The sequence below is a fragment of the Pholis gunnellus genome, assembly GCF_910591455.1.
Source record: "Pholis gunnellus genome assembly, chromosome: 17".
Lineage (NCBI taxonomy): Eukaryota > Metazoa > Chordata > Actinopteri > Perciformes > Pholidae > Pholis > Pholis gunnellus.
In genome coordinates, this window is record NC_136544.1 from 6,567,968 (window position 1) to 6,590,618 (window position 22,651).

Consider the following 22,651-nt stretch of genomic DNA (forward strand, 5'->3'; position numbering starts at 1 on the left):
GAGAAAACTTTGCAAAATAAAAGGCAGAGAACCCCTACAAAGCGTCCATTAAGTTTGAACCCCAGGTATGGCTGCACAAATGCTCTTGGTAGCAGCAACAGCAAACCCCCAGCGCCACAGGCCCAGAGTGAACAAAACGGGGGCCGTTATGTCATATTATGTAATCATAACCTAATCAAATTCAGCAGATGTCTCCACACAGTTCGACTGCTGCCCATTCTGAGTGTGTTTGCTGAGAAAACCCTGGTGTACATACAAAGCCCCGGCTCTGCAAATGGGGGTGTTTGGGCTCGTATCGGGATCCAAAAGCATTGTGTCAGTTGAAGTCTTATTGTACATCAGAAGTCCTGTCTGTCCGCTGCAAAGCTGAGAATGTAGCTGATGAAGGTATAGAGATAGAAATCAAATTCAGGCGAGGGTTCATGTTGTCTGAGCCTGAACATGTCTTAACTGACTGACTTTCAAAATGAAACAATAGAAACTAGGTCTGATGACTGTAAAACAACCATAGCACAGCATTTTCTTTGAAATGTAATAAAACACTTTTACTAATTAGAATGTGTTATGAAACCTCTTACAAATTTGTCATAAAATCAGGGATAGGGTTTGTGTTTCTCATTATTTCTTAAGCTCTCAAACAAGACAGGCTGCCACACAGGATCTATTAATTGAAGCAGCAGAAGAACTCTTAATTCTTAAAGACTGGATTGAAGGTCTTAGCAGGGAAAAATTAAACCTTTGTAGTTGTATCTAAAGCAGGGAGCAACATAATAATTATTGTGACTGGTTTGATTAATTTGTGACTATATTGGAGTAAATACAAATTAAAAAATACTTATATATTGTTTTTTATTTTATTGTTATTTACTCAATTACAGTCCCAAATTAATCAAACCAGTCACAATACTTATGATGTTGCTCCATGCTTTAGATCTGTTTATTAATAACTTTTTACTTCCCTTATTCTCATGCATGATTTTTATTCATCAGTATTAAGTCCCTCAGGTGTTTCTTCATAAATAAGGTATTACTCTACTCCAGAAAAAACTGTTTATACGACTTATCCTCTGTTGTTGGTCTGTTTCTGTTCTGCATCCATCACTTCACTCCTTCTCTTGTAGGCAAAAGGTCGGCTGGCTCTTGACTGAACTGCCCCGCCCACTTGTTTACGTCAAGGCACCCTGGCTGTGATTGGCTGCCGGGTGTGGAGCATACAGTGTTGCAAAAGAAACAAGATACGTTTAACGGGCCGTGTTTGTTAAGCTTGACGGTTTCGGTCAAACCGGCTGATCTGAGCCGAGCCGTGACAGCAGGACTGTAGACACGAAGAAGAAGCTAAAGAAGAATAAGAAGCCAGCGCGCTCGAGGAGATTAATGTACCATCTTCAAAACCGTAAAGTCTATTATATTCGTTTGGATATTTGAACTGGCTGCTGGATACTTTGATTATTTTCTCCTTCGCGTGAATGTGTATTATTACGTGTTTGTTTGCACGAGCGTGGACCTGTGACACGTGCAATTTGTAAAGGAGAAAAACTCAGAAGAGAAGAAGAAATGGAGAAATCAAACAGCTTCTCGTCCGACCGAAACATCCTCTGCCTGTTTGATGTGGACGGTACTTTGACAGCACCTCGAGAGGTGAGCAGCTCTCTCCCATCCAAATCGATAATATAGGTTATTGGTTATTATAAGCTTTCATAACAGCTCCCTCGCTCCTGCTCCTCTCGCTCTTCTCCCTTCAGGATTTGCCTCCGAATTATTTTCAGAGTGTGAGACAGTTTGTGAGAGGACACGGTGTCTCCCAAACATGACGTCTGGTGGCCTATTTATGTTCTGTCAAAACACACATGGAAACTATACTGTCACCTCACGTGAGCTTCAAGAGGTTTTTCTTTAATATACTTTAGACTCACTAAAGGAAAACTGACATAAATGCCATTTTCCTGAACCTAGTTTTTTGGTGTTTTTGTCATTTAGTAAATTATGTAAGGTTTAAAGGATAAAGTATGTCTTCTATTATTCAGTCCAATTTATTTTGTAATGCTTTTTGCTCCATGCTTCTGCCTTTTTTCATTCCTTTTTTCACTGGCCCATTGAGTTTGAATGTTTGGGTTCATTTAAGGTAACTGGTGTGCGTGTGTGCAGCTGAGAGTTAGTCTTCCATATGCTGGAGTAATTGGAAATCTGTGCCAAATGATATTGCCACAAAGGCAAATTCTGCAGCGTTGTCCATTGTTCTCTGTTCTATGTAATGATGCTTCAATAACACAGATTTGTCTTTTTAATGATGGTTCATGCATGTGTATGTGTGCGTGTGTTTGAGAGGGAGCTCTACACAAAGCGATAACGTGCCTTTTCCTGTAATCTGCAGAAAATCGACCCACAGTTGGATGAGTTTTTCCAGACTCTGCGGAGGAAAGTGAAGATCGGCATCGTGGGAGGGTCCGACTACCCCAAGATAGCTGAGCAGCTCGGGGAGGGCGATGATGGTGAGCAGTCCTCTTCCTGTCTGAACCACAGATGGTTTACTCACTGCATGCTGTATCGTTTACTCAGCTGGCTCACACTGCATGACCTGACCCTTTTCAGTGTAACTTCTGCTTAATTGGACACCAGTCCACAGAGAGTGGAGCTGAGAGGATGGTCCTTGGGAATAATGTGGGATTATTTAGGCCATTATACAGCTATATAGAGAGTAACACAACATCCTTCTCACAGACCCACTATAAAAAAGAACGATAACACAAGCCTGATCACCCTTTTCTTCCTTTATCTGTGAATCGTTTTATACTTTGTGATGCACACATTCGCAGCAGATGCTGTTGTTGCTGCAGTATAATGTGAAGTCCAAAAATGACTCAGTTAATTCCAATAACACTTTTATTACATTTTTAATCCAGTTCGAGGAGTATTTGATTGTTATTTGTCACACACAATCCGGCAGTTATTTTATAATCATCTTCTGCATGCTTTTATTATGCTGGATTATGCTGTTTTGCATGTGAATGCTGTGTTATTGAAGGTAAAGTGATCAAAGCTGGCATTCAGGCAAAGTTATAGACTTTTCCTACAGGCTGTTGTTTGCAGGGCAGTTACAGGCTAAAGTGAATGGGAAGGTCAGAGAGATTAAACTTGGCTTTTCCAGGCAGTGTTACATACACTGTAATCTGCTACTAGGTAAAAATAGCAGGCTGTTCCATTCTTATTCATATTCAGGCCTTAGTGGAAGAGCCACTGTTAATTTAGTTGAGTGTGTGTGTGTGTGTGTGTGTGTGTGTGTGTTTTAAAGAACCCGATGAGCACATGCAGCAACGTTCCATCTGTCTCCTCTCTTGCAGTGATACAAAAGTTTGATTATGTCTTTGCTGAGAACGGGACAGTGCAATACAAAGATGGGAAATTCCTCTCGAAGCATGTAAGTGAACATTCAGTCCCATCTTTCGTGTTAAGTCACAATATCATCTAGTATTCAACACGTTATTTATTTTGAGAAAAACACATAGGACGACATGATTGTATGACGTACATGCTTCACATTTTGTGAGATGAAACGTATGTTTACGGACAAAGAAATAAGACAAGTGATATAATTAATTAGCCTGGTTATGTTTAGTAGACAATAACTGAAGAGTGGAAAGGGAAAAAAAAGGAAGAAGAAGCATTTGATGTCAGACCACTTATGACTATGAATCTACCAAGGTGACTCTTCTTTCCTGCATCTTGACAAGCCAGATCCCCGGGGCAAAAAACAAATGTCATCAGTTTCAGTCACCTGTCGCAACAATGGGACAGTGCACAGCCTGTCACGTGTTAATGAATAAAGTGCAGATTCATCCCGCTAGGCGATACAGAACCAGATCGGAGAGGAGCTGCTGCAGGACCTGATCAACTTCTGCCTCAGCTACATGGGGCTCATCAAGCTGCCAAAGAAAAGGTGAGACTTTGACCAACCTTATGAAACAGGCCACACACTTGGTATTATTTTAAACCCAATCCAGGTTTCTGCCTCACTTAAGTCCTCTAGCAGTAGCATGTCCTTTTTCGCCGGCAGGGGAACGTTCATTGAGTTCAGGAATGGAATGCTCAACATTTCCCCAGTTGGTCGGAGCTGCTCTCTGGAGGAGCGAATTGAATTCTCTGAAATCGACAAGGTAAAAGACTTGCCATTAGTGCATTAGTGCAAATTCGCCTGATTTGCAATGTGATTGAAACCTACTGTAACTTAATTAAAATCCACAGTAGCCAAATTAAACAAGCCGTACATTTTTAATACATCAGGCACTGAGAGTCACAGACTAGTCACATCTCTCGGCTCCATGAAATGTGCTCAATTAGGCAGACAGAGAGAGGTCAAACAATGTTGAGCTTTCAGGACCTCTTAACAGGCTGCCCATTGATGGTTCACAGAGCCAGGCGATATGGAGGAAGCAGATAGCAGCAGAGGAGGAGAGGTTTAACCCTTCAGCTGCCTGCTAACATTTATGCAGCTGGATCCTGTATACTCAGATTAAATGAACCAACTTGGCCTGTGCATGACATCTGGTGAACAGAGCAGATACTAGTTATAAGTGTGTTAAATGCAGATACACGGCTTGTGTGCAGTAACAAGGTTGGCCAAGTCTGACTGCTTTGTCTCTTTCTCCACAGAGGGAGAAGATCAGGGAGAAATTTGTGGCTGCCCTGAAAGAGGAGTTTGCTGGAAAGGGACTACAGTTCACTAAAGGTGAGAGAGTCGAAAGCCCACTTACAGAAAAACCTTGTTCAAGTTTACAAGCATGTGCACTTGCTAAAAATACATCCTGAAATATTTTACCCACTAATTCTAACTCTGACTGGTCTCAAATGACATTTAGGAAATGGGGCGTGGCAGTGTCGGGTCAGTACTCTGTATTGGAAGGTACTCCTGTAAGAATGGGTTTCATGTCAGTGCATCCCAACTCCCTACCATTAAAGTCCTAATGTCCACACCCCTGAAAACTACACGTTGTATTAACCCCTTTGAACCTTGATATCACCATCAAATGTCACCAGAAGAGGGGAATAGGGGATCAAAACACCAGATGACAATGTTCCATGAGGAATTGACTTGTCAAGTCATTTCCTAAATATTATATTTATGGTAATCTTGAAAACTGTGACTACCACTAGAATTTACAATACAGTTATGTGAGTTTAAACAAAGCTCAGATCTGTTTAGCATGTTTGGACATTACCTAATCTACTCTAGTTTTAACTTGCATGCTCTCTGAGTAAGAAAAGGTGTGTTCAGGATCTTGCAGTCATCCTGATGACAGTGTAGTTTAATGACAAACTAGTTTTACAGCATATCTTTCAGCCCTTTGTTAACTATTACACAAACACACAGTTCCCTGTCTCTCTGTGGCGACACAGCAGCAGTACGGTTAATCAGATAATGGATGTTTGCTTACGTGCTCTGCGAGGTGTGAGCCTCAGTTGATGACGTCTGAAGGCTGTTCACAATACAGACAAACAAAGGAGGTTTTTCCTGAAATCAATTCCAGTTCTAGTTCCTTGGCACGTAGCACAAACGAGAAATGTGACTTTATGTCATGTCCGCTTTCTGAGTTTACAGCGTTCACCATATATCTATCATGTTACCTGAAGTTTATAAGATAAAACAACATGAAACTTTATTCGTCCTGAGTGAAATTGCTGCTCTGCAGTTGCAATGTAAAATGGGATGCGTGCAAATATAAAAACAATAAGGTGCAAATGCTAAATAAGTACAATGCCAAAGTGACTTTGGCATTGTACTAAAGATATTAGCAGGTTAACAGTAGGGATCAGTCTAGGTGGGGAGATGTGTTTGTACAGTATCAGATCTGATTTTTAGTATTAGTCAAAGCACAGGCTTTTAATTGTTATTCTGTCAACTCCAGTGTTGTCAAAAATTATTTCCAGCGCCTGATCCTTTTCTTCAAGTAGGTTTCACTTTGTCTAGATATTGCTTCTTATTAAAGTTCTATTAGATTCCTGTCTTTATAGTCTTTGGATCTTTTTCACTTTTTGTGCATTTTTGTCTAGGATTAACCAACATGCTGAGTAATTAGTCTTTAAAAAAGGCAAGTTGTGTAATTAATTTAGATTTTGGGGGTTTAGCAAAGTGGTTGAAAAGGTTTACAGGCATACCTATGCATTGTCAGCAATTTAGCAGCCCTACTTTGTTCTTTGCTCAGGAATGTAAGAAGCAGACAGCAGGCCGGGGGATGGGTTGTTCCAGAAGTGGTTGAAGCACTGAGGTGTGTGGGGTTGAAGGTGCATGGGATGGAGGCGTGTGGAGGGTGGGTCAGTGAAACAGCCCTCTGATTGGCTGGATGCTCCTCCGCTGTTGCCTTTGTTGTTGACTCCTAAAACTCTTAAGCTGAGACAAGGCAGTGAATAGTATTTAAGGGGGGAGGCATGATTGAAAGGGAAGTGCTGGGTAGAACTGTGGAGGAGACTTTCTGGCAACGTTTCACAATTCTTAGGTCAATCGACTCCCGGCTGAGCAACAATAGAGCTTTTTCTGTGACCTTTAAAATGTGATGAACAGCGAGCTGTAGTGAGAACCAGAGCTGGACATGTTGCAAAACACACGTCGCAATCTATGACCTTATCTATGAGCTGCAGCCGCAATCACGCCTGTCACTGTTCTTGGCATTGGTTGGTCAATGATGGACACACATTGTGTGTGTTTAGTTGTGGCAAATCCTTTTTTCTCCTGAATACAGTGTGTCGCTCTCTGCCAACTGTTAAAACAAACAAGTACCTGCTGAACAATGGGGCTCCAACAGCCTCCATCAGTCAGCCTCTGCTCAGACAGTAAACAACGTTTGTTCTGCAGAGACAGACTTGTTGACTGTAAATAGGTGAAAGAATGCGAAAGGGAAAGCAACATATTGAGTGCACTGGTTCATACTAATTGTGTTGTAAACAGACATGAAGACTTCTTTGTCTGCTCTTTCCTGAAAGAATTGGCAAATGCGCGTTAACTGTTAACAGAATGTTTAATTTGTCTCTTTAAAATGCATTGTATTGTTAAAGATGTTTTTTCAAGGATTACAAAGCATATGACGAACTAATTAAGACAAGGATGATAACAAAGTCCTGTTGGTCATGTGTTTTTAGGTGGTCTCATCAGCTTTGACGTTTTCCCAGAGGGCTGGGACAAGAGGCTGTGTTTAGAGCTGCTGGACAGCGAGGGCCTGGACGCCATCTATTTCTTTGGCAACGAAACGTCAGATGTAAGTTCGTCCTGGGAAATAATGACAGGAGGGCTGGGTGCAGTGATGTGGATACAGATACTGACACTGTTTACTAATTACATTTTGTATACACTGCATGGTCGAAAGTATTTTTGACAACCAAAGATTACACTGATTGTTGAATATCTCCATTTTAAAACCATGGGCATTGATCAGCTGCTAATAACAGCCTCCACTCTTCTGGGAATTCTTTTCACAAATATTTAGCAACCTGGCTGCAGGGACTCATTCACACTGCTGTCTACAATATCAGCAGCAGTAGGACTTCTCTTAAATAAGGGATCTTGCAATTCCAAGATTCCATTCACTAGCGAGGACAACACCATCAAATAGAAGCATTTAACAGATATATTGAAGGTAAACGTGATTGAGATGCGAGGCTTGAGCTTCATGTAGCTCGTCCGGTTAGCCGAATGAGTTGTGGGAGCTTTGATAGGGAATACACCGTAGCACCCGGGCACGGCGAACCCCCTCAGGACCCTACGTAGAGGAGAGGAGGAGAGAGAAAGACAGAGGAGGAAAGCAAAAGCGGGGAGGGTACCGAATACGAGAGCGTAACAGGAGGAGCGGGTTAGGGGGGTATTTATGGATATGCAAGAAGTGGTACGGCTCCTGAAATTCCAATAAGTATCTTCAATTGTATTCTGGGGTTTACCTTCACAAAGTCTTTTTTGCAAAGCCAACCGTAAACACATCCCAAAGATCAGTTGACTGACTGTGGTGCTGGAGACGTGACTACAGTGATGGCTTTTGATGAGGCCATGACTTCAGTGTTCGGTTTGTCCAGGGTCAGAGGTTAACGATCAGAGAGCCTTGGCTGAAAGGATGTTAATATGGGTTTGTAATCTTTGATGATTCTATTTTCAGGGAGGAAACGACTATGAAATCTTTAACGACCCGCGGACCATCGGTTTCACGGTCTACTCTCCGGAGGACACGGCCCGGTTCTGTCGGGAGCTTTTCTTTAAGGCTCCACCACATGAGCCCTGATGTCCTGGAATGCCCCGCTTCCCTTCCTCTGCCCCCTTTCCCCGCCTGTGGGTCTTTGCTGGTACGACAACAAGCAACTCCAACCCAGATTATAACGGCTGAAAGCTACTACTGATCATCTCCATGTTAATAATATGATTACTCTTAATACACTGACAGCAGCAGGGGGATTTGACTAAATGTGTGCAATAAATCCAGCTGCTTTTTTTAATTTAAAGGGACAGAAACTGAGGAAGTGTTACATGTTGATGTATGGGAACGTTTTTAAGTACTCTGCCAGTACTGTAACAGCACTACAGCACTGCGATGTGTAGCATGTGACATGAAATTGGAATGAGAGATTCTGAAATATTCAGCAGTGATGGAAATGATTACTCCTGAATTAATTAAGCGTATCGAATGATGTTTTGCACTAATGTTGGCATGTTTTCTTACCAATCGTTGATGTGGTCTTGTTGAACACTGCTGAAGAAGGTGACCGAAGTGAAAGAGGAAGCCGGTGAGGAAGCATTTACTTGTTTTGTGAGTCCTCCTCTGAAGTTGAGGATATAGGAATCATTCCAGGTATTTTTATGTCTCTACAGCTCTCTGAGCTGGATGTGATGATTTGTTTATTTACTGTGTAATCCCTTAAATATCAAGTGTCTCTTTTGAAAATGTATCAGATTTTTATTTAAACACTGAACATTGCTGACTCAATGAATTCATCTTAACCAGTGAATGTAGCTACTGTGACCAAGTCACTCTGCAAACCTTTGTCAGTTGATATGACAGCTTTTTATGTAAAATATTTTTACGAGCTGCGTCGTGGACTGCACGCAGGGTGACTGCATGTATTGCTAATCTCTTTCAGATTCCTGCCGTTTTCAACAGATGCTTAAAGTGTTTTTAAAGTAATTTTTAAGATTTGGGAACACTGACACTTTGATTTTCCCATGACGGGTCAATGTTCTGTCATGGTTCAGAAAAAGAATGCCTCCTTGGTGGTATCGTTGTTGTAAATATGAGGATTTTGATAAATCATATATCAGCTGCAGTTCTGTGTCTGACTGTAAACACTCCTTCAACAACAAAGACTCAAAGGATCATGTAGACAATACTTTTATGACAGCAGAGATGAGCTTTTAATGTGTTGATTGAAACTGATTAAAAAGATCGGTCTTGTCGTTTTTCAGTCATTTATAGATAAAAAAGGGATTTGGCTCAATTCATGGTAATAAAACCTTTTTGATATCATATCACTGACCTCAGCTTTCAAGTGTTGTTCTTTGTCCTGTTGGACCAAACAGGGCTTGGACCTTAAAAGTGCTCATTGTACATGTAACTCACTCACAAAATCATAAACTCTGAAAGAAATCATAAATAAACTCTTTCGCCTCAGTGTCTTTACATTTTTCCACTGGGAGACGCCAGAAACATTCAAATCTCACCGACACAAATGCTTTAAAGATAAAAAATACAATTCAACTTGTGACTGTTTTTGTGCACAAATTAAAAATGTATTCCCCTGAACAATCATTAATATCTATTTTAATCTAAATCAGCAGTGTCTGACATGTAGAAAAATGTATGTGACCGGAGTGAACTACTTATTCTACCATTAAGTCACTGATAACTAAGTAGCACTAGAGTTTATATTTCAAATATTCAGCACCAAAGACAGAATCCTGTCAACCAATATTGCTAATTGTATAATATTGGTTTCTTTTGGTATTGTTTTTTTTTCCAATCCCACTGTAAAAGCCATTCAGGGCTGTGTAATAATACACAGTAAAAAAGGGGGGAGCGTTGAATGCAGACAAGTGGGAAAATGTATTATACTAAATATGTGATAGACACAAGCACTTAAATGGCAGGAAGAACACAAAAGGCTTGTATCGACAGATGCTCTGGATTGCAGCATTTTTCAAGTTCTTCTTGCACCATCAAGTTTATGCTGATGCTGGTCTCTAGAAATAGAGAATAGGCAGGAAGTGACGTGATAAATACGTCATCGTATTAAGCATATCTTCTTTTGTTTTTTTTCCGTATGTTTTTTTTACTCCTCAATAACAGCCCTGGTTCATGCAATTGTTTTACCAATGAAGACAGAAGTTGACGTGTCAGTGGGTGAGCTTAGCCCGGTTCCAGACCTAAAGCACCACCCACATCTCTGTATTCAGAAATCCCCAAATAGATGGAATAAAATGTAATGAATTGAAATAGTAATCACTGTCATACTGATCAGTCTGGGGACATTTTAACAGGATGTGATGTCTGTGGTCAAAATCAAACCTGTGACCTCTTCATGATAGACAGCCACACATGTTGACCAACGTTCATACCGCTCTTCTTCTCTCAGTCTCACTCTCACTCGCAACTAAAGAAATACAGCTTCCATCAGACGTGTGAATCATAAAATGCTTTAATGTTCTTTCGAAGCTCAGTAGAAGTAATCATGGGGATCACCACCACCGTGGCTCGTCCATAAAATAAAGTGCCCTTAAATAAATCAAAAGTAATGTTGAACAAGTTCAGGCAGTGACACTGACAGACAGACAGGATGCATAGAGACTCTATGGAACAGACATATTAGAAAATGACACACTGAGCAAAACCTGAATAACTACAAACAACGTTGATCTCTTTTGGCACCAACTATGAAGTCATGTAGTTCACCATCACACTAATACGTTTAATAAACTAGACACAGATACTTGTTTTTCTGATAATAGAAAAAGAGATTTACAAATAGTTTTTTTTTTGTCAGCAATATCTGGCCCCAGACATTTTTTTCAAACAACACAACACATTTTGAAAAACCTGACAGTGATGTCAATAACAGTTTTTCTGGCAGTTTTCATTTTGTAAGTTCAAATTTCTTAAGTGCAAGCTTTGACTGTACTTACCCAAAATATAGAGCTTGCAATCTGAGAACACACACAAATCTGATTAAATCATCAAATAAATAATCTAAATAAATAACCACAAACAAGACACACAACCAAAGATATGTGTTTTCCAAGAAAATACTCGCAGTCGCTTTCCCTTAAAGTAAAGTATGTAATTTCTTTTCAATCTTTTGAAGTATTCATGCTTGGTTTAATGTGATCTGCCTGTTTTACTCCTGGTCTCCCTTCATGCTTTTTCTGTCAAAGACAAACTGGATTCATGACTTTGAACTCACTCCACTCACTTCAAAATAAAACTTCCCCTTTTTTTTGTCCTAAATGGTCATGTTTCTAAACTGGGGTGCAAACATAGAACTATTCATATTTCGGGTTACTGTCATTGTGTTGGTCAACCTGCCATTTCAACTTCCTTTCACTCCAACAACACAATCCGTCAAAACTCTTCAACTTTTTCCTTAACTACTTGCATTTACATCCGTTATCTTTGTTCTTGAATTCAAAGTTTCTTATCTGTCCAAAGTCTGGACTGTGCAGGCTGTGATAATCTGACCCACACTTACATCCTGGAAACGCTGGTGAAGTAAACAAGTGCACAACAGCGGCAAGAAGGGAAGTAAAAGTGAATTCAGCCTTCTGTCCTACGTCGCTCTCCTTCCTTGCACAAACATTCAGCTGTCATGCCTCAGTTTACAGTTCTGCAACACAATGACGTCCTCAGTTTTACTAGTTTTTCATACTTTACACGGCTCATCTAAAAAATGAGGCCCAAAAGCCTTTTCCAGTTTGATCCTTCGCCAGTCCCTTTACCCTACCATCTCAAATCTGACTTTTATTACTGCTGTCATGACAAAAATAGAAAGAAATAAAACAAAAATATCTTTTTCCTAACAGTGAATAAATGGTCAGTCTTACATACACAGCAGATTCATCAGTGCAGTGGACAGCTTTTGAACAGTGCATCCGCTCTGCGAGTGGACACCAACGACACATGAATTGTCAACGGGCCCTTTGCTGTGGAGATAAAACATGTTTTTAAAGAAAGATTTTAGCACAGATTGTAAGTTATCAGTCCTACGACAGGTCCATCCTCATCCCCACCCAGCCCTGCACGACCAACCAGGCCCGGAGTTCAGGTCTACGAGCTGATGATCTGGCCAGACCAGGTCTCGTGTTTCGTCCCTGGGTTGAGATGTATGATCTTCACCTCCACCGCCTGCACCTTCAGGTTCTTGGGAGGGACCCGGCTCACTTTGTACGTGACCTCGTCGCCCTCTACTGGTACGTACTCCCCCTCAATGCTGAAAGAGAGCAAAAGTAGAGCGATGAACTATGAGTAAAAATGAGTCTTGCTTCGTACTGTCTAGGTATATAGATGTACAGGGGGGTACAGACAAAATGTAAACACCAGCTCAACAAACAGGATACAATGTCTTAATTACTGAGCCTTAGAAGTGCTAGTAGGAGTAATTTTACAAATTTGCTTTTGCTGAGGCTGTAGTAACATTTGGCATAGAGCTTGTGCAGAATAAAGAGATACAATAAAAGAACTACAGACTGCTGTACTCTCTGTGCATGTCCCTGTATTTCAGGTGTCAGAGTCTGCTGAGTCCTTGCAGTCCAATGAGTTGACGCTGCAGTTCTGCAGTAAGTCTGTGCTGCTTTTTGTAATTCCGCTAATGCCCGGCGTGTTTGCCTGCTATGAATCTCAGAGGCGACAGCTGTGAAATCTGTATGATTATATCATATAACAGTGTGTTAAGTGTTATTGCCACTCACTCTGAGATGTGAACAAAGATTTCTTCGCCGCCGTGGGAGGGTCGGAGGAAGCCGTGACCTTGTGACCTGGAGAAGTTCTTACACACGCCCTTAAACACGGGTCCTGATTGAGCACGTACCGTACTGCAGCCAAAGAGAGGAAAACAATAAAGTCATAAGCATAAAATGACTCATCCCAGTACAATTTACTGTTGTTATTGTTTCAGTAAGACTAGAAGGAGCCGTTTAGAATACATTTTTTTTTTCTTTTATGTGAGACAATTCGGGATTTAGGCCCTTTTGACAAGGTAGAGTAATGGAGAAGTGGAGGGACGTGGAGGAGGATTTATAAAGACGGTTAAAGGGAAGATGAAGAGCTGACCACATCAACTCCTACACACTCCCTCATTACATCACAACACTCAGAGATGAGAACATTGATCCGTGTAATACTAATCTGTGTAAACAGTACCGTATTTAATCTTTCTTAAGTACCAATCACAGTCTGCTAAGCAGCCACAACGCAGCAACAAAAAGTCAGATTTACTTTTAAAAACAAGCAGCTTTCACACCAGTGAAGCTGAAATTAGTATTTTCTTTCTGCTTGAAAAACAGCTGATGGTTAATCAATTATTTCTTCAGTTTGGTTGATGTGGTGGAAACAGTCAGATCCTTTATGTAAAAAAATGTGACAATACCACAATTCAAAAATACTCCCTTACAAGTACAATGACTTCATTCAAAATGTAACTTGAGTAATGGGTACCCCTTTCTAAAAAGGCACTCTTTATAGTGAGTTTATAGGTGTGGTATATTTCATGCGGCAGTGATGTTGAAGTGGTGATCGAAGGAAGCTCCGCGGACACTGTTCTTGATATTATAATGAAGTTTATTACAAACAAGCAACACATGTCATACGGCCGGTCGACACGGCCGGAGAGCCCTTGGCCAATTCAAAATGACTCTAAAGTACGGAGAATCCTCGTCTCCTTATATCCAGCTGATGCCCACCCCCTGAGGTTAGGAAGATAACTCAGAAGGAGCATAACATGTTGGCCGCTCCAGGACCCCTAATAAACATGTTTCGGACATGGATCCCTGGTCCTCCTCGCACCCTGCTCCGATAATAAGAAACATCTGGACATGTCATCAGGGTGCATAAATTGAGGACATGGCTTCTACATGGCCCCCATTATTCCATATCTCTGCTCCTAACAAAAGGGCAGAGTTCATGCACTTATTCTGTTTACTGTGTAAAGGAAAATACACCACATAGGTTATACTGTAGCAACACCTTCTCTGGTCACATACTGTTGTTTTGTCAGACCCCTTGGCGCCACTTTCTAACGCACTGGGTAGCCCATCGCATGGTTGCAGCATGGTCGGGAATTCAAACAAAACAAGGAATGATCGGGCGCACTTAAACTTAGGTTTAGGCAACAAAACCACTTGGCTAGCGCAGGAAAAACATCATGGTTGGGTTAGAAATAACTACATGGACTATACAACACAACAACAGAACATAAGTAGGGAACACATGTCACAAACATCACTAACGTAACTTTGGGACACGAACACCGCTCTCGAAAACACCAGTCTCCTGGTTGTAAGTCCTATGTTTGTTTGACCATCCGCAACCTCTTTATACTAAGTCATCACACTCCCGGACTATTGACCCTGAGCATCTACAGGGGTGGGTTTATATTATAGTTACTTGAAATCTTGGTGCGTCTCTTACAGACGCTAGGTACCTTGTGCGTCAGTATTAGCCACCTAGGGGCGTGACAAAGCGTCGGTATTTGACGCCCTATATGAGAAGTGCTTTGAACCCATTATTAGTTCTGGCTTGCTGGCTACAGGGACTTGAAGCTTTAGTATATTTAGTGGAGTAAAAATAAATATGTTCTCTGAAATGTAGTGAAGTTTAAATGAAATGGAAAAACTCAAATGTGTGTGTTTGTTAAATGTCTTCTCACATTGGTGAATAAACTAATCGTACTTACGCTGAGTAGGTGCGGTTGCGTTTGGTTGGCAACGGGCTGGGCAAATCCCGTGGCAGCGGGTGCTCTTTCCCCTCCTCCCATATACGGCTCCTCTCCCTCAGGAAGGGGAAGGAGAGGCTGAGGGAGGTGTTGGGGGAGCGCAGCGGGATCCTAGAGGGTGACGTGAGGCTCGGGTCTGCCATGTCAGAAGTGACAGAGGGACGAGGAAGATGAGGGAGGATGGTGTGGATGCAGTGTTGGACGCTGCTGCTACTGTTCAAGCCGCAGGCTGCCGACGGGCTGCTGACACAGGCGTCTGTCCGATGGTCTATCTGTGAGTCCTTCTGCTTGGAGAGGCCTGCCTCAGTGTGGGACAAGAGGCACAGCCGCTATCCAGGTCAGGGCTGTCACTTCAAGTCTGTCGGGAGGCCAGGCTGTGAAGAGAAAGATGACAGGGAGAGAATGGATGAGGATCAGAGAGTTGTCATGTGGCTTTAGACCTGATGGGGGAAAGGGGGGACGGGAGGGGTCATCCAGCCGAGAATAGGTCTGTTCAAGTCAGAAACATCATACAAATAGGGACCTGTGAGGTGCAACTGTTCTTTCCTTTCGTCTGGGAATATATTGTTTTACCATTACATGTCCAATTCATGTTATTAGATATAAATCCTTCCAAGAGCTAAATAGATGTTGAGGCGACGCCTCCTCGGTCGATTGTCAAGTCCTTTAAATCAAGTCCCTTCTTTAAAGCGGCATTCCAGTGATTATCTTGTATGCTAAAGTTGGGGAGCTTGCTCGGGATTTATTTTAATAAGAATGATCCAAAATGGCAGATCCCACACTTCCCATGATGCAGATCAATTGCATGTTTTCATCTCGAAAACACACACACACACACACACACACACACCTGAGATACCCCAATGACATCATCAGGGTTATTGTCTGATTTGACAAAAAAAACAACCACTGAAGACTTTACACAGCTGAGCTCTCATGACAAGTATGGGATGTAAAATTGGTGGAGTGCCCCTTTAAATCCAGCCCCAAATTGAATGCAAAAAACACCCATTTTCTTTTTGTCACCTGGACCCTTTGAATGTTTCCTTCGGCTCTGTTGGTAACAAACTGCATTTCCGGGAAATCCCCCATGATTATTATACTACAGGGTTTCTAGCTGAAGCTGGCCAAAGCTATGAATACATGTGGAGATCTACTCGACTTGCACTCCCGCTGTTCAGTGTATTACAGAGCACCATCATTGCGGTGTATACTCAATATCAGAGTAACACAGTGTGCTCTTAATCCAGTCTCCAGTTCGGGGGAATTGGGGAATTATTCCTCTGTCCATCTGTGTTGATCATCATTCCCTAATACTAAAATCCGCAGCATATCGTGTAAGGTGACCTTGCCCTTCAATACCTCATAATCCGGTTTTTCCCCCTCTTTGATATTTTCAAGGTTAGGATAAGAGGCAACTGACTGATCTCCTGTCAGCACTAAAGGGTGAATTCACCCCCCAAAAAAACATTAACGCAGTCCGGACAACAAACATCGTGTCGTTTTCCATATATACGAGCCTACGTGTCTTTTACGCCCACTCTTCTCGTCTGTAATGATGCAGGCCGAGCTCGTGACGTCAGAACAGCTGCAGAACACCGCCTCCAGTGGTGCGTTCGTGACGTCAGTGCCCCGTTCCCAAATGAACAATTGCACATCCTACAGGAGTACTACAATCCTAATGTCACGGCGTTACCACAGGGAACGTTACAAAGAGGTCTATGATCAATACCAGACTGTTTCATGATGAGAAACTATACTTTGAGAGCGACTCAGAGTTCACAGACACCAGCAGGTGAACATCTGGATGTGCAGAAATTAAGTCACAGAGGGTCATGTCCCTGTTCCATGATTATCCAAAGGCAGTGTGTAGATGAAATGTGTGTTTGTGGAGTTCAGTTGAAGTCATACACTTCTCTTATACCTCAGAGAACCACCATCAAATCCCATATTTTATTCATTTGCTTTTTCCCTCGTTCTATTTTAGCCTATCTAGTAAAACACTTCAGCAAATGAATACCAAATTGACAGCCCTAATGATATTCGCAATTTTTCAAAAACGTGTGAAAGGTGTGTGTGGGGGGGGGACCCGTCGATGCTATTTGATAGTATAGGCTACAACGTGGATAAAAGCAGGGTGAGAGGTCCGTTCATTGAGACCCGCTAACGGTCAAATATGGTGGAGATGTTACACCGACCAGTGCTCCATACAATCACAGATGAATATAGCGCATAATAAAAGCTGTCTCTATTATTCAGCGGTTGTTCCGTCGAGCATGCAAAAAATACATTGTCCCGATCCCAAAACAAAGCCACACTGGCACACTCCCCCCTCAGCACGGACTCAGCATATATTCACAGAAATGTTACTTACTGCATTGGGCGCGCTATGGGTTGAGGACGATCCGCGTGTGTGAGTGAGTGCCTTTAAGTCGGTGTGTATTATATAACAAGATATTAAATAAATAAGTCGACTAAATCAGCGCAGTCCGACGGAAAACCCTGATGTGACGATGTGAGGGGCTGCTGAGTCTGCGCAGCTGGCGGAGATTCCGATGGCGTGATGCGACTCTGTGTGAGCGCGCGTGTGTGTGTGTAGAAAGGGACTTTCTTCATTCCTTGTCATGTGTGTAGTTTGTTGAGGGAACAGTGTGCTCTGAGGTATTATTTGTTTTTACCATGATTTAAAAAACAACAAAAAGTCCCTGTTTACGCAGCTGTTCCTGTGCTCCTCTATTATAAAGGGTGCTTTATGCATCCAGTGATGCAATGGATTTTAAATTGTATCTTTCATCACATAAACATGCCAGCAAAAATAAAATACTGTAAATATCTAATACTGGCATGTATATGTGATGAGAGATAAAATGTAAAGCTAAGCTAAGCTTGCTGTATAGGCAATATTTCTGCAAGGAGGTTCACATGCAAACCATGTATTTTTGTTGATAGAAACTCTGTACAGTCTGACCTAGTTTCACAACAATCAACTGAGACAAACATCTACTGGCCACGCAGTTGTCACATGAACCCCCCCCCCCCCCCCCCCCCCCCCCCCCCCCCACCGCATGTCTGTTTGTACATCAAACACAAGTGTGTGGGTTGCTAAACTAACACTGAACGACACTAAGAGCAGACAGAGCAGATCTGTTAGAAACAAACAGGACTGTGGCCTTCAAACGGTGGGATTGAAAGGCTGGCCGCTAATCCGTTTTCTGATACACTTCCTATAATCATGACAAATCACAACCACTCACGCTGATGATACGTCCTTTTACTGAGAGACAAAACAGCAACAAACTAGTACAAGGCTGTTTCATAAACTGAGGAAGAGAGCACAAAAACCTGTTTGAGGTAAGATTTGAAATAAAAAGTTAATATTTTTTTGTAGCAATGTTACCCGTGTTTGAATCTTGATACAAATGCAGTATAATTTGTCCCGTGGGTCTAATTCCTATGAACAAAAGTATCACTCATCCTTATTTCTCTCCTCTTTAACCTCAAGAGTGTCCGTAAGCTCTCAGGTATCATTAGGCACCAACTTTATTCATCCCTGACAAGTGCTGTTCAGTGTTCAACAACACCTACTTTGACCCATTAAGTCAGATTTTGTGACCTGTGTATGTCCGACTATCATACTAAAGTAGTGATGACATTATGATTCAAATAATTAAAAGACATAATCAATGTTTTCCTTTGAATTGGGGGGTTAATTTTCATGTGAAATACACTAAATGAACGTAAATGTCAATCAAATGATTCTGTTTATAAATACACGGTCAATTTCACATGTCGACCTGGAGCTGGTATGTTCAGGGCATTATTTACAACACAATCAAGTCTCAATGAGGCGGAGCACATCGGTCACTTTACACCAACAGCATCTTAGTTCAGAAAGTTCCACTTTGTGTCTCCACTTCTGTATCCAAACCAGTGGCTTCTGGGTCTCCAGCCGGCCGTCCATCGCGTCTACGATCGGTCACGGTGACCGATCTGTTCGTAACCACCAAATGTCCTCCATCCTCCTCTGCAGTGCTAACTGTTCCACCACGACAGCAGCCCCAGCCCCGGGTCACAGATGGTCCCCTGGAACAACAGCACAATGGGTGAGGATGGAAGAGAAAAAGTGACATTAGTGAGAAAACCCAACTTCAAAATACAAAGAGTCTGATTCAGTCACAATTCCAACTGAATTTCCCGCTTTTATCAGAAACACACTTCAGAAGTTTTCGCATGAAGAGGTCTCCTGGTGATGTAAATGTGTGTTAGTCATAAGGCTTACAATCAGAGTGTACGGTGACTCTTTCTTCTCCTCGATGGCCTCCGCTGGCGGAGCCGTCGACTGTCCCGGTTGTGCCGGCGTGTCGGTCGCTGCGGCGGCCGGGCCCGTCGGCGAGGTGTCCACGAAGACTTCATCCGTCACCCGAAAACGGATCTCCTCCCCTTGGTCCATGTAGAGGTCGTGGGCCCCCTCGTCCGTCTCGTATTCCCAGAGCCAGACTTGCTCCGCTTCATCGCTGAGGCTGGAGCTAAGGACGGCTCGGCTGCTACTTAAAACTACAGTCACAATCAATTCTAGATCAGAGGCTACACAGTATAGTGATGTGATGCACATGGCAAAACTGTTCTGAAGATAAAAATCACAGCGCTTCGTGTATAGGAACATTTTCTGACAGGATACAATTTGGCGGGCTGCTGAAGAGACTCAGGTGGAATGAGAATGTCGTCAAAGAAGCCCATCGTCACTGTGAAACAGAAAGGTCACAGTCTTACCACAGAGCTTCTGGGTCTTCTGGTGCATGTATAAGCAGAGACATGGGAGCCTTCAGAACAAACATTTATAACAAGTTAATACATACACCAGATCTCGTAATCATTCCAACATTCAAGTTATGTTGTATAAAAAGTCACATGGGCTGTAGACAGCAAGCGGAGGACAGAGACATGTGACTTTAGTACCAGAGGTGAGAAAAAGGAAGTGGGCCAAAAAAAAATGGAACCCTCTCAGCTCCTAAAAAGGACTCTTCTCAGGGATTTATTAAAACTCATGTAAGTGGAATAGTGAAGATTTAAACTATAGCACTACTAAATGAATAAACTATGTCAAAAATAAATCAATAAATAACGCGGATATACAATGTTATCTGCTAGAGCTGACTAATTACAAATGTACTTGAATCTATTCTTTAGAGACAAACAACTGAATGAATCAATTAATAGATCTACAGAAAATGTCTCGACTACTATTCTGACAGTCAATTGTTTATTTGTCATTTTTCAAACAGAAGCGCAGAATATTTTTTATTTCCAGCTTCTCCTATGTGAGGATTTGCTGCTTCTCTCCGGTTTATAGTATTGCAAATTCAATATTTTTGGGTTTTGGACTGTAGGTCGAACAAAACAAGATGCTACGTCACCTTGAGCCTTGAGAATTAATCAGATAACACATTTCTGGAGATTGAATCAAACATGTGGAGATGGAAAGACAGAAGTTACCGTGAACTCCCTCTTGACTGCAGTACTTGATTTTGCCGAGCAGGATCTCATCGAGAAAAGGGTGAAAGACAACATACCTGAAATGAACTGAAAGAAAAACAAAAAGGAAGATGGGAACCGTTCAGCGGGCGAGAGTTAGGTGAAGTCGTTCACAGCCGATACACCGTCCATCAACCCTCCCTTTAACAATAAACTATGTCCTACAGGAGTTTACTCTTAGCGGGGCTAAACAGGACATCGAGACCAAATTTATCATAAACAAATTAAAACTACAAAACTAAGTGGGAGGACTGGCGTTGCAAAATGTGGCAATGCGTCCGCAATCTAAAGCTGTCGTGAAAATGCAGTACATGAAGAAATGAGAGAGCCTCGTCATACCTTTAGTGTGTGAGGCTCCGTCCCCGGGGAATATATAGGAATCCTCCAGTTTAGTGATGTCGTACAAGCAGATGCACAGGCCGACGTTGAAGACCACCTGAGGTAAAGAAAGGAGGTCAGAGTACAATACTCCACACAAGTGCACTTTCAATAAGCCAAACTGCCTTGTTTGCACAATGCTAACTCACATGCTCAGTCAAAAATACATATTTTTCAAAATAACCCACAGAGATACAACCTCACAATAAGGTCTGTGGGTTGTCTTGAGTAACTGGGTCATGATTTCAGGAAGGAGACATTGCTGTTGAGTTTCTAAAATGTATTTTTTTGGCACTTTGAGCACCACAAACAGTGTGCCACATAGATCCATTATAGATGGATGGATGGATACTTTATTAATCCCCAGGGGGAAATGTGTGTGTTACAGCAGCAAGGATATAAAAAAAATGCACAATACATACACTAAAATAACATATTCCAAAGAAGGCAGACTAATATCTCCAAAATTAGGCAACTCACACTAAAACAATCTAGACTGATAAATAGCAATACAGGTAAGAGGAAAAATTAGCTTTTTTAGTTTTGGGGTGAACTGTCCCTTTAAGTCTCCAATAATACACATGGTGGAAGATACAGAACAGAAAAAGTAAACTGAAGCACAGTTCAATTATCATTAGTATGGATGCAGGATTTACTTCAGCGTTAAGTGTGAATTGACTTAATTACAGTCCTTTAATATCTAACAGCCTCATCTCACATTGGATTAATTTAACCTTTTCATTGTGGAATCTGTTCAGAGATCTGATTGTTTCTGATGCTGTTTGTATGTGATAGTGAGTCTGTGTGTTTTGTCGTTGTCGGTCTCCATTATTGTGCTTATTTATCATGCTGCACTTAGGAGATGGCTTCATTAAATAAAGGTAATAGTGATAAAGTTGAGGTTTTTTTAGTTAACTGTGGTGTAAATCGAGCCAAAGTGACGCTCACGCGCACCTTGTTGGCCAGTTTCTTGTTCAGCTCCTCGACTATGGCCTCGTTGAGTTGTCTCTGGAAGTTCCACGGAAGGATCCTGACAGTGTCGACCATCTCCACCAACACGAACATGTTGCAGACCGTGAGCAGGCACACACACACACACACACACACACACACACACACACACTGCGGTGAAACGACTGAACGGAGCTGTCAGTTGAGCTGCGGGGTGTCTCCTATTGTCGGGACAGCATTTCCTGTTTTTCTGCAGAGATGTGATCAAATACAAATATCGACAATTGTTCACAATCTAGCTAAAGACACCAATAAATGTGTAGTAATCTACGGCAAACTCAAACGCATCCATGATGCCGCCACGTGATGGTTTACGATAATGCGTTTTTACGACTTGTCGCAAAACTTAAAGCTACAGTGCACAATTTTTAAGCTCTATTATATAGTGTGTAATTATTGTTAATATGTGATTCCTTGTATTTGTATTACCATAACGGCATATTTGGTTTCTATACTTTTTACAGATAAAAAAATATATTAAAAAAGAAAAAAGATATCTTATAAAAAGATATGATTAGCCAAATGGATGCACATTTTCTGGTACCAATCCTTTATTTTGTTTTCAAAGGAATGTGACCTTTATGTCACAACTGTTAAATTCTCTGGTAACAAAATGCCATTAAAAACTTTATCTGGAGGAATGACATGAAAGATTACATACATCTCGTATTATATTTCGTACTGTGTAAACAGTGAAAATATCAAATACTTATTTTTCTGATCTTAATAACTAAAATCACAAGCTTAGTTTATGTATAGCCTACATCTTTCCAGAGCATTGCACACA

General features: G+C 41.6%; 3 protein-coding genes across 3 annotated transcripts; 1 reads left to right on the top strand and 2 right to left on the bottom strand.

Moving 5' to 3' along the window:
• The first annotated feature begins 1,269 nt into the window (after window positions 1–1,269).
• On the top strand, window positions 1,270–9,618 carry pmm1 (phosphomannomutase 1). Its single transcript, XM_079177100.1, has 8 exons — window positions 1,270–1,638; window positions 2,372–2,489; window positions 3,339–3,415; window positions 3,843–3,934; window positions 4,052–4,151; window positions 4,648–4,723; window positions 7,129–7,244; window positions 8,133–9,618. The coding sequence occupies exons 1-8, from the start codon at window positions 1,555–1,557 to the stop codon at window positions 8,253–8,255; spliced, it is 786 nt and encodes a 261-aa protein (XP_079033226.1). The 5' UTR covers window positions 1,270–1,554; the 3' UTR covers window positions 8,256–9,618.
• Window positions 9,619–12,281: 2,663 nt separating this feature from the next.
• csdc2b (cold shock domain containing C2, RNA binding b) lies at window positions 12,282–15,086 on the bottom strand (the record flags this gene model as incomplete). The annotated part of the gene is made up of 3 exons (XM_079178205.1): window positions 12,282–12,444; window positions 12,923–13,045; window positions 14,905–15,086. 3 exons carry the CDS (start codon window positions 15,084–15,086, stop codon window positions 12,282–12,284), a joined length of 468 nt encoding a protein of 155 aa, XP_079034331.1.
• A 3,137-nt stretch (window positions 15,087–18,223) lies between these two features.
• Window positions 18,224–22,164, bottom strand: polr3h (polymerase (RNA) III (DNA directed) polypeptide H). Its single transcript, XM_079178072.1, has 6 exons — window positions 21,808–22,164; window positions 20,815–20,911; window positions 20,437–20,523; window positions 19,622–19,685; window positions 19,223–19,457; window positions 18,224–19,026 (listed from the first exon to the last, which is right to left on the bottom strand). Exons 1-6 carry the CDS (start codon window positions 21,916–21,918, stop codon window positions 18,976–18,978), a joined length of 645 nt encoding a protein of 214 aa, XP_079034198.1. The 5' UTR covers window positions 21,919–22,164; the 3' UTR covers window positions 18,224–18,975.
• Window positions 22,165–22,651: the final 487 nt, after the last annotated feature.